The sequence below is a fragment of the Plecotus auritus genome (assembly GCF_963455305.1).
Source record: "Plecotus auritus genome assembly, chromosome: 4".
Classification (NCBI taxonomy): Eukaryota; Metazoa; Chordata; class Mammalia; order Chiroptera; family Vespertilionidae; genus Plecotus; species Plecotus auritus.
This window is the reverse complement of record NC_137775.1, coordinates 154,937,220-154,951,141: the sequence shown is the minus strand read 5'-3', so window position 1 is coordinate 154,951,141 and position 13,922 is coordinate 154,937,220. Positions and strand designations below refer to the sequence as shown.

The following is a 13,922-nucleotide window of genomic DNA, read 5'->3' as shown; positions in this document are numbered from 1 at the left end:
AATGATGAAATTACTATATCATTAATAGTATTTTGACAAATTTTAATGTTGCCTCCATGTCATTAATAATAATAATAATAATAACTATTAATTTAAATCCATTTAGTATAATCGTAGAATTTTTAATATGTGGTGAGGACTTTTGAGAACCGTAATTCAATTCCTATATTTTACAGATGAAAAGATTCTGATTCAGGGAGCTAAATGACTTAGTCCTAATTCCCAGTTTGTTAATTACTGCCCAAAATACGAAACAAGTTTTCTGACTCTTACAGTATTAAAACAAAGTAATAATTAATTAAGCCGTTCTGTTATCTTTTATATTATGTTACATATATTATTTCTGCCATTTCTGATACACACTATAAACATAGGCATTTAGTATTATTAAGTACAGGCAGAGGAATTTTTATTTCTTCATAGAATAAAGTCATTTTGGTAACCAGACAGTCAATAATGAGACCAAATTAAACTTTATCCAACTTTTTATTTGGTGGGTAATGTAAACCAATTAACAATTATAAACACTGTAATATGTGTATTCATCTAATTAAGTAAGTTCTTGATTTTGAAAATAGCCTTAAAAATATTTACATTGTATTGACAATTTCTTTTTCATAGATGAAGAACTTTTCTCTGGAATGTATATAGATTTTATGGGGACAGATGCTGCTATTTTTCGAAGTTTAACTAAGAGGAATGCAGTCAGAACTGATCAACACAATTCCAAATGGCTAAGTGGTAAGAAAATATTTTATACATTTTTTTAAAGAATTATGCTTTAGACTAATTTGTTTAGTTCCATAATAAAAATTAGGTAAAAATGGTAAAAAAAAAAAAAATTACAGTGCCATGTTGTCAGTAACAGTAATTCTGACTTTATGATTTTATGTTTAGGATAAATAAATAATTGAAATAGTCATATGCTAACTCTTCACTAATCACCACACAATTATTATAGAATACATAAATTTAAAAAGTGACAGTGATATTCATCATACATGCTTGTACACAAAATCCTAATTGTTTAAGTGTAACATATTATAATTAAATATGCTATTTATACATTTAGATTGTATGTTTTGATAATGTCAAAGCTAAAAGTTCCCTAAATTTATGACAGATAAAATGAATAGGGTATATTCAGAAACTATATTTGTTTTATACTTAGATTCTAAATTATTAAACTAGTATATATTATTTTCTCATAATTTGACTAAGATTTAATAGAAATCATAGGTATGATAACTTTATGATTATCAGTATTCAACTGCTTCCAGTTCTTGGGATCACATGAAATTCACATCATGAAAGGTGCTCATTTGACTTTAATGCACAATTTCAATGAGTTCCTATTGTTGAGAGGAGTAAGAAACCACGAAGGTCTTTGCCATTTCACCCTGGGGGAAATTTCTAGCTCACCCTAAATTTGGCAATTCACTTAACATTGCACAGTTAAGCATGAATCACCACAGTAAAGCATCTTGTTTCACTGATAGGCCAGCACAAGAAAGCGTTGATTGTCCATTTTCTTCTTCAGATTATCCCTCTGGTACATCTGGAAATAGAATATCCTAAAAGTTGTTTTGTTCTTGAAATAAGGAATCCCTCTATGTCTTCAAATGACGTCACTTTTTCCTTGAAAAGTTTCCCTTTTATTTCATACACTGTATTTTAAGAAAAATGTGTTTTTCAGATCTTGGACTCCCCACTCCTCATTCCATTCTGCTTCAGTGAATTTGAGTTTATATGCACTAGATTGAAAACCACACTTTGAAAAACAAACCTTTTTTCCCCCCATTAAATGACTGACTGTCAGATTCCAAGGGAAATAACTGGTAGAATAGTTTTTCAAATTTTTAAAACTCATCAGTGCACAAAGATTTTTTTTTTGCATTTACTGAACTTCCAGAATATATTGTAGACAGAGAAAAATAGTTTGAGCTGTCATATTATAACTATATTTTGTGGCACTTGACATTTGAAATGCGGTATGTTGGCTGAATACAATTACTGCTTTTATACTCTTTGCCTATGAAAATCAAATTATTGTTTTACACCAAAGATGGAGAAGCCATGTGTCTGTGGTCTACTTGGATGAACAGTAGATGGATTTTTAGCATGGATATATTTGTAGTCATTGTATTTCTTTTCAGAGCCTATGTTTGTGGATGCACATGTCATCCCAGATGGAACTGATCCAAACGATGCTAAGATTTACTTTTTCTTCAAGGAAAAACTGACTGACAATAGCAGAAGTACAAAACAGATTCATTCCATGATCGCTAGAATATGTCCTGTAAGTATTAACACTTTAAAATTCAATTTATTTAAACTAAAAAAACCAACCCCCCAAAAAAAACAAAACAAAACAAAAATAAAAACAGAGTTCACCCATTTTAACCACTTCTACCACACCTCACTCTGTCTCTTGCAACCACTGATCTGTTCTTGTATCCATGAGCTGTTTTATTGCTTTTGTTTAGATCTCACATAAAAAGGAGATCATACATATCTGTCATTCTCTGTAGGACTTACTTCATTTAGCATAATGCGAATCCACATTATCATGAACAATAAGATTAGGCTGAATAGTATTATTTCCCTGATAATTAATTGTGTTTATATGCCACATTTCTTTTTTTTTTAAATATATTTTATTGATTTTTACAGAGAGGAAGGGAGAGAGATAGAGAGTTAGAAACATCGATGAGAGAGAAACATCGATCAGCTGCCTCCTGCACACACCCTACTGGGGATGTGCCCGCAACCAAGGAACATGCCCTTGACCGGAATTGAACCTGGGACCCTTCAGTCCGCAGGCTGACGCTCTATCCACTGAGCCAAACTGGTTAGGACTATATGCCACATTTCTTTATCCATTCATTTGTTGGTAGACACTGAGGTTATTTCACTCTCTTGGCCCTTATAAATAATGCAGCAATGAACAAGGGGGACATATATCTTTTTGATTTAGTATTCCACTTATTCAGATAAATAACCAGAAGTGGAATTGCTAGATTATTTGATAGTTCTATTTTTAATTTTTTGAGGAATCTTCACACTATTTTCTTTTTTAAAAACATATTTTTATTGATTTCAGAGAGGAAGGGAAAAGGAGAGAGAGATAGAAACATCAATGATGAGAGAATCATCAATAGGCTACCTCCTGCACACAGCGCCCCCCCCTCCCGACCCCCATCAAGGATTGAGCTTGCAAACCCAGCATGTGCCCTGACCAGGAATCAAACCACAACCTCCTAGTTCATGGGTTCACACTTAACCACTTAGTCACACCATTCAGGCCTTCACACTATTTTCCTAGTGGTTGCAAACAAATCATATTCCCACCAACAGTGCACAAGTGTTCTCTTTTCTCCATATACTTGCAAACACTTTTTATTTCTTGCCTTTTTAATAATAATAAAAGTATAATACACTAATTAGACTGGACGTCCTTCTGGACCACGTTCCGATGAAGCCAGGGCTGCGAGGCAAGCTCGGGTCCTGGGTGCCAGAGGGAAGCCGGTGCCAGCAGCAGGGGAAGAAGGCCTACTCTTGCACGAATTTCGTGCATCGGGCCTTTAGTCTTTTTAATAACAGCCGTTCTAACAAGTGTGAAGTGATATCTCACTGTGGTTTCATTCTGCATTTCCCTGATAATTTGCAGTGTTGTGCATCTTTTCATGAACTTGTTGGCCACCTGTATGTCTATGTCTTCTTTGATAAAATACTTATTCAGATCTTCTGCCCATTTTTAATTGAATTTTTGCTATTAAGTTGTATGAATTCTTTATATATTTTGGATACTATCTTTTATCAGGTATATGATTTACAAATAGTTTTTCCATTCAGTAGGTTGCTTTTTCATTTTGTTGATAGTGTTCATTGCTGTGCAGAAGCTTTTTAGTCTGAGGTTGTTATACTTGTTTATTTTTGCTTTTGTTACTTTGCTTTTGGGGTCAATTTAAAAAATCATTCCCAAGACCTATGTCAAGGAACTTACCACCTATTTTCTTCTAGGAGTTTTGTGGTTTCTGGTATTACTTTCAAGTCTTTAATACATTTTGAGTTAACTTTTTAAAAATATATTTTTATTGATTTCAGAGAGGGAGAAGAGATAGAAACATCAATGATGAGAGAGAATCATTAATTGGCTGCCTCCTGCATTGCCCCTACTGGGGATTGAGCCCACAACCCACCCATATGCCCTTGACGGGACTTGGACCCGGGACTCTTCAGTCTGCAGACCAACACACTATCCACTAAGCCAACCCAGATAGGGCTTGAGTTAACTTTTTTGTATGGTGTAGGAAGTAGTCCAGTTCCTTCCTCTCTTCCTTCCTTCCTTCCTTCCTTCCTTCCTTCCTTCCTTCCTTCCTTCCTTCCTTCCTTCCTTCTTTTCTTCCTTCTTTCTTTTTTTTACATGTGGCTATTCAATTTTTCCAACACCGTTTATTGAAGAGTTGATTTCCCCCCCCCCCAATTTATATTTGTGACTCCTTTGTCATAAATGAATTGACCATATATGCATGGGTTTATTTCTGGGCTCTCTATTCTGTTCCATTGATCTATTTGTCTATTTTACCCAGTACCTTAACTTTATATTATAGCTTGAAAACTAGGACTGTGATACCTCCAGTTTTGTTTTTCTTTCTCAAGATGCTTTGGCTATTATAATTTGAAGAAAGACTAAACAATTAAGTTATGTAATATTTTTTCTTTTTCCAACAATTTACTTTTCTACTTTTATTATCTACTATTATAAATTAATAAAATATTAATAGGGGACATTTGAACTTAATGTTTATTCATATCTCTCATAAGAGATAAACACCATATTTCAACATAAAGTTTAATTCAAGGAAATATTTTGGTTGTGGGTTTATACAAATAAATAATTTTTTATTAATTTTGCTATTTCATTTAATGTATTAGTATTACAAATAGCTAAATTTTATATTACAGAAAGAAACAGAACAATTATTGTGAATAAAATATAGGGAAACTTTAGTAAAAGATAATTATTGAGGAACTATCTACAACAGCAAATATAAAGGAAGGCTTTAATAAAATATAAACAGTAATCAAAATATTTTTGTCTTAAGAGTAAGTATGTATAGTAGCTCAAAAAAATCATGATGTCCACTCATATAGGAGTTTTACAGGCTTTTCCTGACATTTATGATTAGCATCCTTTGTGCAGAATTATTTCTTAAAGAATTTGTGTTTAAAATACTTTTCAATATTATACTGTTCCACTGATAGTGGAACTCACCTTCCTCCCAATCACTTGCAGTAAGGAGGCAAAACCAGCAGAAGGAGTGGAAGGCTGCTGGGCATACAGAAAAAAACACACAAAAAACCATGTTATCAATAGATGCTATTGGTGAATGATCCCAATGCCATTTTCCCTGCCCTATTTGGGGAAATATGTAAATTAAAGCATCTGATTAGGTATACTGAAGAGTAAAGGATAACACAGAGAAATGAAGGAGAAAACTAGAACTATTGGGGGCCATTTGGTATTAAGTGTAAATCAACTCTGCTGACCACAGTAGGATCTGCCAGCTCACTGTATACAATAATATTCATATTGGAGACAATGAGGTATAAAGAAAAGGCACATTAAATTACCTATGTTCTGTAACATCTTACAAATATTTCCATCATCTATTGTTATGTTTATAAAGCTTTAGGGAATATATTCATTAAATTCTTTTTTAAACAGTTCCAGTTGATACAACACTGTAGAAGAATAATAGTATATAACCAATGGCTAGTCTATAACATACTATATATCTTAAATATTCCTCTCTAACTATTGATATTCTAATATGGTTAACATAGTCATCCTTCAGATTACAAGTCCCCAACTACAAGTTGTAATAGACTTCAGTATTTAGTTAAGCAGACTGAAATGTGTTCACAAAATGGTTTCAGAATGACACGGGTGGACTGCGTAGCCTTGTCAACAAGTGGACTACCTTCCTGAAAGCGAGGCTGGTGTGCTCGGTAACTGATGAAGATGGCCCAGAAACACACTTCGATGAACTAGGTACATAGATGTGAATCTGAAAAATGTTTGAAAGAGACTTTGTAAAGTTTATAAAATTTAATAATAAACTCTCAGGAAAGGATGTATTTTACATGGATGTTTTCAGCATAAACAATATGTCTATTTGAAGTAATGATGTGGATACTCTCAATAAATTTCTTAAGTATTTTTAAAATTTGTTTTGTATCTGAATGCATTGCTGAAACATTTAGTTCATTGAATTCTCCATGATATATTCCTAAATTCACTGTGAATTTCAAATAAATACCTCTTTCTTTTTATTCCTCAGCAAGAATTTTATTTGCAAAAATGTCACTAAAAACAGACATTTCTTGTAATCATAACAATTGTTTATTAATTGCAGTTTTCTATCAGAAAGTTACTTTCAGGTTTTGTTGTTTATTACCTTACTTTAGTGTCTATACCATTGTCTTTGCTTAATATACTTTAAACTTATTGTCAGAGGAATTGTTAATTAAAAATATCACTAGCAACTTTGACCATAAGCCAAAAAAATTCTTATTTTGTATGAAGAAAAAAGTTCCTATGCAAAAGTTTTCTTCCGTGTCAGAACTTCTAACCCTACCTCTGAAAAATGTATATAATCATTAAAGGATATTTCGAAAATACAAAGAAAAAAGGCAGCAGAAGTAGTTTAAAGTTACATGGTTCTAGTTCATCTTATATTCCATTATGCCTTTTCCACTTAATATTATTTTATTAGCATGGTTTCCATAAAGTTACAGTCTTCATAAATCCTGTTAGTGGTTGTATGACATTATATTTAATTTATTTTACCATGTGCCTATAATCTAATTCATTTAATTTTAGAATTGGAATGATGCTGCAGGAATCTCTTTCTGAATTCTTTTCATAGTTTAAGTTATTTTTCTTAGGGTGAATTTTAAAAATACAGTTAATATTTGGGAACTTAAAAAATGATATTTCTCTTTTATAGAGGATGTATTTCTGCTTGAAACTGATAACCCAAGGACAACACTAGTGTATGGCATTTTTACAACATCAAGGTAATTATTAAACAATTATATCTTATGATTTAAACAATAAACTTTATTGAGCAATAGTAATTATTGCTAAAGAATTCTTTTCAATTTTTTAATACTTTTTAAATCATCACTCAAGGACACACTTTTATTGATTTTAGAAAGGAAGGGAGAGGCTAGTGATAGAGAGTGAAATATCAATATGCTAATGAACATTGATTGGTTACCTCCCACATGCACCCTGACTGGGCATTGAACTTAAAACCAGAGTATGTGCCCTGACCGGGAATCGAACCCGAGACCTTTCGGTGAATGGGACAATGCTCCAACCAACTGAGCCACACGAGCCAAGGCTCTTTTCAACTTTTAATTTTGCCTAGCATTAAGGATTTAACCTTCCTGTTTTATTACTTTTGCTTTTAATCTGAATTAATGCTTTCAAAACAGTTTTGTACAGAGTATTTATGATTATATGATGTTTTCTCAAAGAAAGAAAAATATGAAATATAATGTAGAATAAAGTATATATGGTGTTTTGTTTTAAGGAAATAATTTGAAGACTCATGATTGAAATAGAACTTTTTGAATTTCTATTAAACAACTTTTATTTCTAGAGCAATCTAAGGTGATTTCTTAGAAACTAGCAAAATGCTGAACATTTTTATGTTCTATGTGGCAGTATTTCACATATTTGAAAATATATTTAATGTTTTCTAATTCTCTAGAATGCCTAATCCCAATTATCATATTCATCATATCCTCACCATTTCCTACACACATTTTTATTTTATTTTACCTTAGGAATGTTACTCAGAACTCAATACAATATCTCAGCTGTGACATGGTCAATGCAGAATCTACTGGGTCCCTTTCATTAGACAATCAACTACAAAGTGAAAATTTAGAGATTTTAGTATTATTTTCTAGTGAGGAAAACATGATATGATTGTCAACTATAGCCATTCAATGAAAATAAAACCACAAGGATATTGGTTATACATCATATTTACATTTGCCCTTAAAAGATATCTAAAAAGATGTCCTTTGGGGTAAGTTTAACTTCTGTTCTAACAAAGAAAGTAGGTTGATTTAACTAGCAAAGAATTCAGCAAAGAAAAACAATAACCAAATTCTTAAGAAGAAAATGTTTGTTTCAAAAAAATATTTTCCTAGTTTCTGTTTTTCCCATACCAATAGCTTTAAGACTGAAAAATTTAAATAGTTATTTCTGACTATTAATGTTAATCTGTTAATCTATATAATAAAAACCCAGTGGTCCTAACGCTGTAACGACCAAACAACCGGTCACCAGGAGGTGCCTGGAGCACCTCTCAGTTCCTCCCACTGCCCCCCTCCCCCCTGCCCTGAGCCACTCACCATGAGGGGGCGGGGTGGTGGCGGGGCAGGACTGGGACTGTTGAGTGGCGGCAGCCAGGGGGAGTTTTGCGGAGCAGTCCAGGGGCAGGGGGAGCCTCGTGGAGCAGTTGCGGGGCGGGGTAATTTTCGTGGAGCAGTCACAGGATGGGGGAGTTTCGTGGAGCAGTCACAGGGCAGGGGGATCCTCATGGAGCAGTCACAGGGCAGGGGGATCCTCATGGAGCAGTCACAGGGCGGGGGGAGTTTCACGGAGCATTTGCAGGGCAGGGGAGCCTCGCAGAACAGTGGAGAGGCAGTGGTGGCCGCGAGCACCATGGAGCCGCCCCGGGGCGGGGAGCTTCATGTAGCATTGCAGGGCGGCAGAGGCCATGCGACAATGCCAATAGTTTTCATTAAGGATCCAATCTAAGCTTATGGGATTTTACTGACTAAAGGTAACTTACTGAATCTTCTTGGATCCTCTTTTTCTTCTGTGACTAGCAGAGAAAGTACATAAATAATGATGATTCAGACTTTTCCAATACTATTTAGGATAACCTGTAAGAACACTCTCACATTGAAAGTCAAGACAAAAAGATATGATATTCTCTTATTAATGAAATTTGTTTCTGTCAGTTAAATTATAATAGTATTGATAGTGATTTAGAATTCAAATTCATATTTTAAATAAATCAATTAATTTTTTGTTTCTAAGATAAACTAGTTAGAAACTTCTTTAATGTATACTATATTACAGAAACATTAAGAACTTTTCTATAACTTATTACATTCATGAATGAATTAAATGTCTTAATGCTTTATGTATCAATGACTTATTTCAAAATAGTAAAACATTTTTAGCTTTACAATGTGTACCATAAAATTGAACTTCTCCATGAAGAATTATATCAACTTTTTATTATGAATTTTGTCATCTATTTTTAAAATCGTGTTTAAATTAAAATAATCAAAAAATGGATCTCTTTCTGTTTTCATTTTTTTTAGCTCAGTTTTTAAAGGATCAGCAGTGTGCGTGTATCATTTATCTGATATACAGACTGTGTTTAATGGTCCCTTTGCCCACAAAGAAGGGCCAAATCATCAGCTGATTTCCTATCAGGGTAGAATTCCATATCCTCGCCCTGGAACTGTAAGTATCCAGAAAAGTTTCTTTGTTATTTTGCTTTCTAAAAAAATAGAATTTAATAATGTAAATCAATTTGACAGTTTGACAGTCATTAAATACAACCATAGACCTACTGGAATATTCGTTATAATTTTTCAGATCACAGCTTCCCAGATTTGGGATTTTCCAAACATGTTATATATGTTATAGCGCTCTCTATGTTTTTCCTAAATGCTATTGCTAATAAACCTTATTTAGATTTCAAGGCCACTGGGTATGTATCAGGGCAGAGATATTTTCCTAATTCTATTGACATAAAAACCATAGCTTGGAAAGTGTTAACCTTTTGGTGGCAACCTAAGAATTTGGATGCTAGTTGCTTTTCACAACTCTTCTTTGTATTAAGGAATCGCATCTATTTTAGTGAAGAAATAACTAGGTGAGAATTAATTTAGAGATAAATCATGTGGAGATATTTCAATTTTAAGGGGTATATTTATTTTAAACGTATATGTTGTTATTTCTCATAGAAAATGGTGTGTGTGAGTAAATAATTACAGTGAAAGTGATGTTACAATTCAAACAATTTATAAACTGTGAAGTTTCAAGGCATATAAATATATCTGAGTCTTGCAATGTTAATAATATTAGAGTACATTAAAACTAACTTTTTTTTCAGGTGAAGTTGTAGAAAGTGCACTGGCAGATTGGAATTGAAATGTTTCTAGGACAATGACCACAGTCCTACTATTAGTTTTTTATTTGACCCATAATAGTGCTGCCTTGCATGCTAGAATACTGATTAGTTTCTGTCTCTGTAAAATGTCATGCAGTGTATTGATTAAGAGGAGATGTAGATGTTACACAATTGACATCAAGAAAAATATCATTTTCCTATGTCTGTGCTTTCATAGAATAGAGTCAAAATAAAATAGAGTGTATGTGAGTAAAGAATGATTGAATGATTTTATGGACAAAATTAAAATATAGTCGTTAAAATAATATTTACTTTTAAAAAGTTTTTTTCTTTTAACTTGAATATGAAATTCCCTTTGCCAGTATGCTTTCAGATATCCATTCCACATCATTTTTACCAATTGCTGATCCACTTTGTTTTTGCGTTACTATTAGAGTTTATTTGTAAAGTATTATTTACTCCCTTATTTTTTATCATCTTAAATTATACTGTAGTCTTTTTTTTTTTACAATAGAAAAAATTATTTGTAAAGATTTTAAAGAACTTATTTATTCAAACTAAAAGGGCTCAAGTTTGGTTTCCTGTTAGGAACCTGAAAGATTAATCATTTTATTAGCAAATTAACTTTTAAGTAACTTTGGAAAGATTATCAGCATTGCTACTAACCCATGAAAAAAATAAATTTAAAAAAAACATACTCAATTATGGCTGGCAACACAGTCTTATCATAGAATTCATAATCTTCTTTTAAATTACCTCTTTATGATGCTCATAGCTCAACAAAAGAGGGGAAAATAAAAACATTTAATTATTTTGTATAACATAAGAAAAAGAAGTCAAGAGATATATCCATCTTAAGATACCTCAGTTTAGGGTGTGTTGGATAAAAACCAGACATTACATAAGAGAGGGGCAAGTAAAGGGGGAATTGAGCAACTTTCAAATTCCGTTGTAACTCAAAAGTGCTCATTTTTTCACTTACAGTATTCCTTGCATTTCCAGGTAACTCACTGATAATGTATTCAGAGATAAATCACATTTTTGAGAATTACTTGGTATTTGAAGTTGACCAAGTCATTGCTTCACCATAATACAGAAAATTTAGAGGTGGTTGTTATTACATATACTTTTAAAAAAGATTTTATTGTTTTTGAGAAATAAAGCGAGAAACATTGATTAGCTGCCACCCACATGAGCTTGACCAGGGTATGTGCCCTGACTGGGAATCCAATCTACCACCTTCCAGGACATGGGACAACGTTCCAACAAATTGAGCCACACCGGCCAGGGCTGATTGTGTATACTTTTATCCACTTCTCTTTGAACAGCACATATATGGGATATAGTACAGAAGATTTGTAAACGCAAACAATACCTTAAGAGAAATCCCTTGGATAAATCAATAAAACAGATAAAAGCTAGCCACGCTAATTTAATCAGGGTTCATGGCCTCAGAGCTGCAATGAGTGTGTGGGGAGTCCAGCTTATACGAGCTCATCAGAACAGTGCACCTAGTCTCAAGTAAGGACATCATGCTAATAACTTGAAAACAGCATTGTGGGAGTATTTGCACTATGGAAATTGGCAAATATTACAGATCAGGAATTTTTTTCCCCTGAAGCCTCCCTTGTCCCAGTGCTCATCAGACTCTTCACCCAGATCAAAGGGACACTGAACATTACAGTGTGAGAACCCCTCACGTCAGGTAGCAGGTATTCTACATACAAGGTGGGGATGGAGAAACCCTTTTTAGTAAAACAGTAAACTAATGTGAAACCAGAAAAGCCTGCCAGCAGTCCCACTCTCACTATTCCCAAGCTCCTACAGACGAGCATTTTCTTTTCCCTGTTCTGAAGCAGTGTGGAAGAAGCCTGGGCTTAGCAACGAGCATCTGGAGCTGACTCCGTGAAAAAAAGGGAGTAATCAGTACTTGAGACATATTTCTATAATGGGCTTTCTTACATCTGGTGCTGAGAAAAGAGCAGCTCTTTTAAATTAAAAAAAGTCCAATGAGTGAGCCTTCGGGAACCAAAGAGGCAGGGTGGAGGAACGACCTCTGGAACTCCTCCTAGGAAAGCATTCCTCCCTGAAGATTTGGTCCCTCCACCCTTCACTGAACAACACACCACGGAGTCAGCTCTGACTCAGAGTGGCCAGTGTCTGTCTCTTCCCTGCGCTTCCAGGATTTCATATCCCATTCACGGAGCCAGCAGACCTTCAGCCAAGTGACCCAGGGCATTCCCTCTTCTCTAAGGTTAAGAATGTTGCCTCTGAAATCCTCCCAACGAAGGATCAACTGTGATTGCTGTACTTTATTTCCCTACACAGTAGTCCAGTTGCCAGGTCAACCTCATAAATAAATATATAACCAGATTCTTAAAGAAATAACCCTGGCAGAAATCTTATACCCTCATTGTAATGTTTCCTGTAGGTGCTTCATTTAAAACAGGACTGATAGCTGTGTTAGCAAACTGCCACAACCAGCAAGTCTAAGTCAGTAGGAAGAAGCCTGACAATTGTGTCATAATATTTTTCCATAAGTAATTCAAGTTTTTGGAAGAAACAAGACACCTTTGGAATGTTGCAAAGGGCAGTCAAAGATTGCAGATTCTCTCTGTGGCTGAGCTAACATATTACATGATCCCGTTGCAATGCGTACAAAGCTTCTGCAGAAGATTGTGTTTGCACATGCTAGCCTGTTAAAACACAGCCTAATAAAAGTGTTCAGTTTTAATATCTATTTAGAAATGGAGCAGAACCATCGGTTTCAATCATGTTGCTTTGACCAGGTCTGGTACCTGGTATAGCAAAAGAGCACAAAAAATTCTCAATCCACATAGTGCTGGCAAGAAAAAGAGAAGTTGATTGCTAGCATTTTTATTGATTACATGCATCAGCCTGTTTTTCTTACATTAGAAGTATTTCTAGGTCTCTTAGATGTTTGAAAACATTAATAAAGTTTATAATAATATTAAACACATGGGGCATGTAGACATGAAAATTCAAATTGCATACTTTTTCAGTTCATTCACAATGTATGAATAGGCCTGGCTGGTATGGCTCAGGTGGTTGGAGCATTGTCCCATGCACCGGAAGGTCATGCATGGGTTTGATACTCTGGTCAGGGCACATAACTGGGTTTCAGCTTCCACCCTGGGTAAGGGAACTTAGGGGAAGCAACCGATCAATATTTCTCTCTCACATCAATACATTGAGTTCCTCTCTCTCTCTCTCTCTCTCTCTCTCTCTCTCTCTCTCTCTCTTCCTCCATCTAAAATCAATAAAAAGCATATCCTTGAGTGAGGATTGAAAAAAACAAAACCAAAAAAAAAACATGAATAAAATAGACAATAAATATTGCAGGCTGGAGGAGCGATTGTCCATCAACCTTGTTTGGGAAGGCATGTAAAAATATACGAGTGGAGCTCCTTCTGCAGGCAGTTGATGTGAATTAGTTGGCTAGGTAAGGAAGGATGTCTCAGGGAAAGGTTATGCTACACATTACAAGGCAAAGAAAGAAAAGAATAAGTCAGCCCTGGAAGCTCTGCATGGCCTAGCAGGACTGAGCAGGGGGTTCTTTTGGAAGTGGAGGGAAATGTGAGGAAAAGAGGGCCAGCTGGTGCATTAAGTGCAATACTTTATGTAATTGTTTGGGCTTTAAATAAAGGGTCTAGATTACCA

General features: G+C 34.4%; 1 protein-coding gene across 1 annotated transcript in view; it reads left to right on the top strand.

The window, feature by feature from the left end:
- SEMA3C (semaphorin 3C) overlaps positions 1-13,922 on the top strand; it is a 175,066-nt gene that overhangs the window by 100,272 nt on the left and 60,872 nt on the right. The window contains exons 7-11 of the mRNA XM_080667027.1: positions 622-741; positions 2,157-2,299; positions 5,944-6,058; positions 7,017-7,086; positions 9,424-9,568. Of these exons, the coding sequence (XP_080523153.1) occupies positions 622-741; positions 2,157-2,299; positions 5,944-6,058; positions 7,017-7,086; positions 9,424-9,568 (593 nt within the window). The remainder of the gene's footprint in view (positions 1-621; positions 742-2,156; positions 2,300-5,943; positions 6,059-7,016; positions 7,087-9,423; positions 9,569-13,922) is intronic.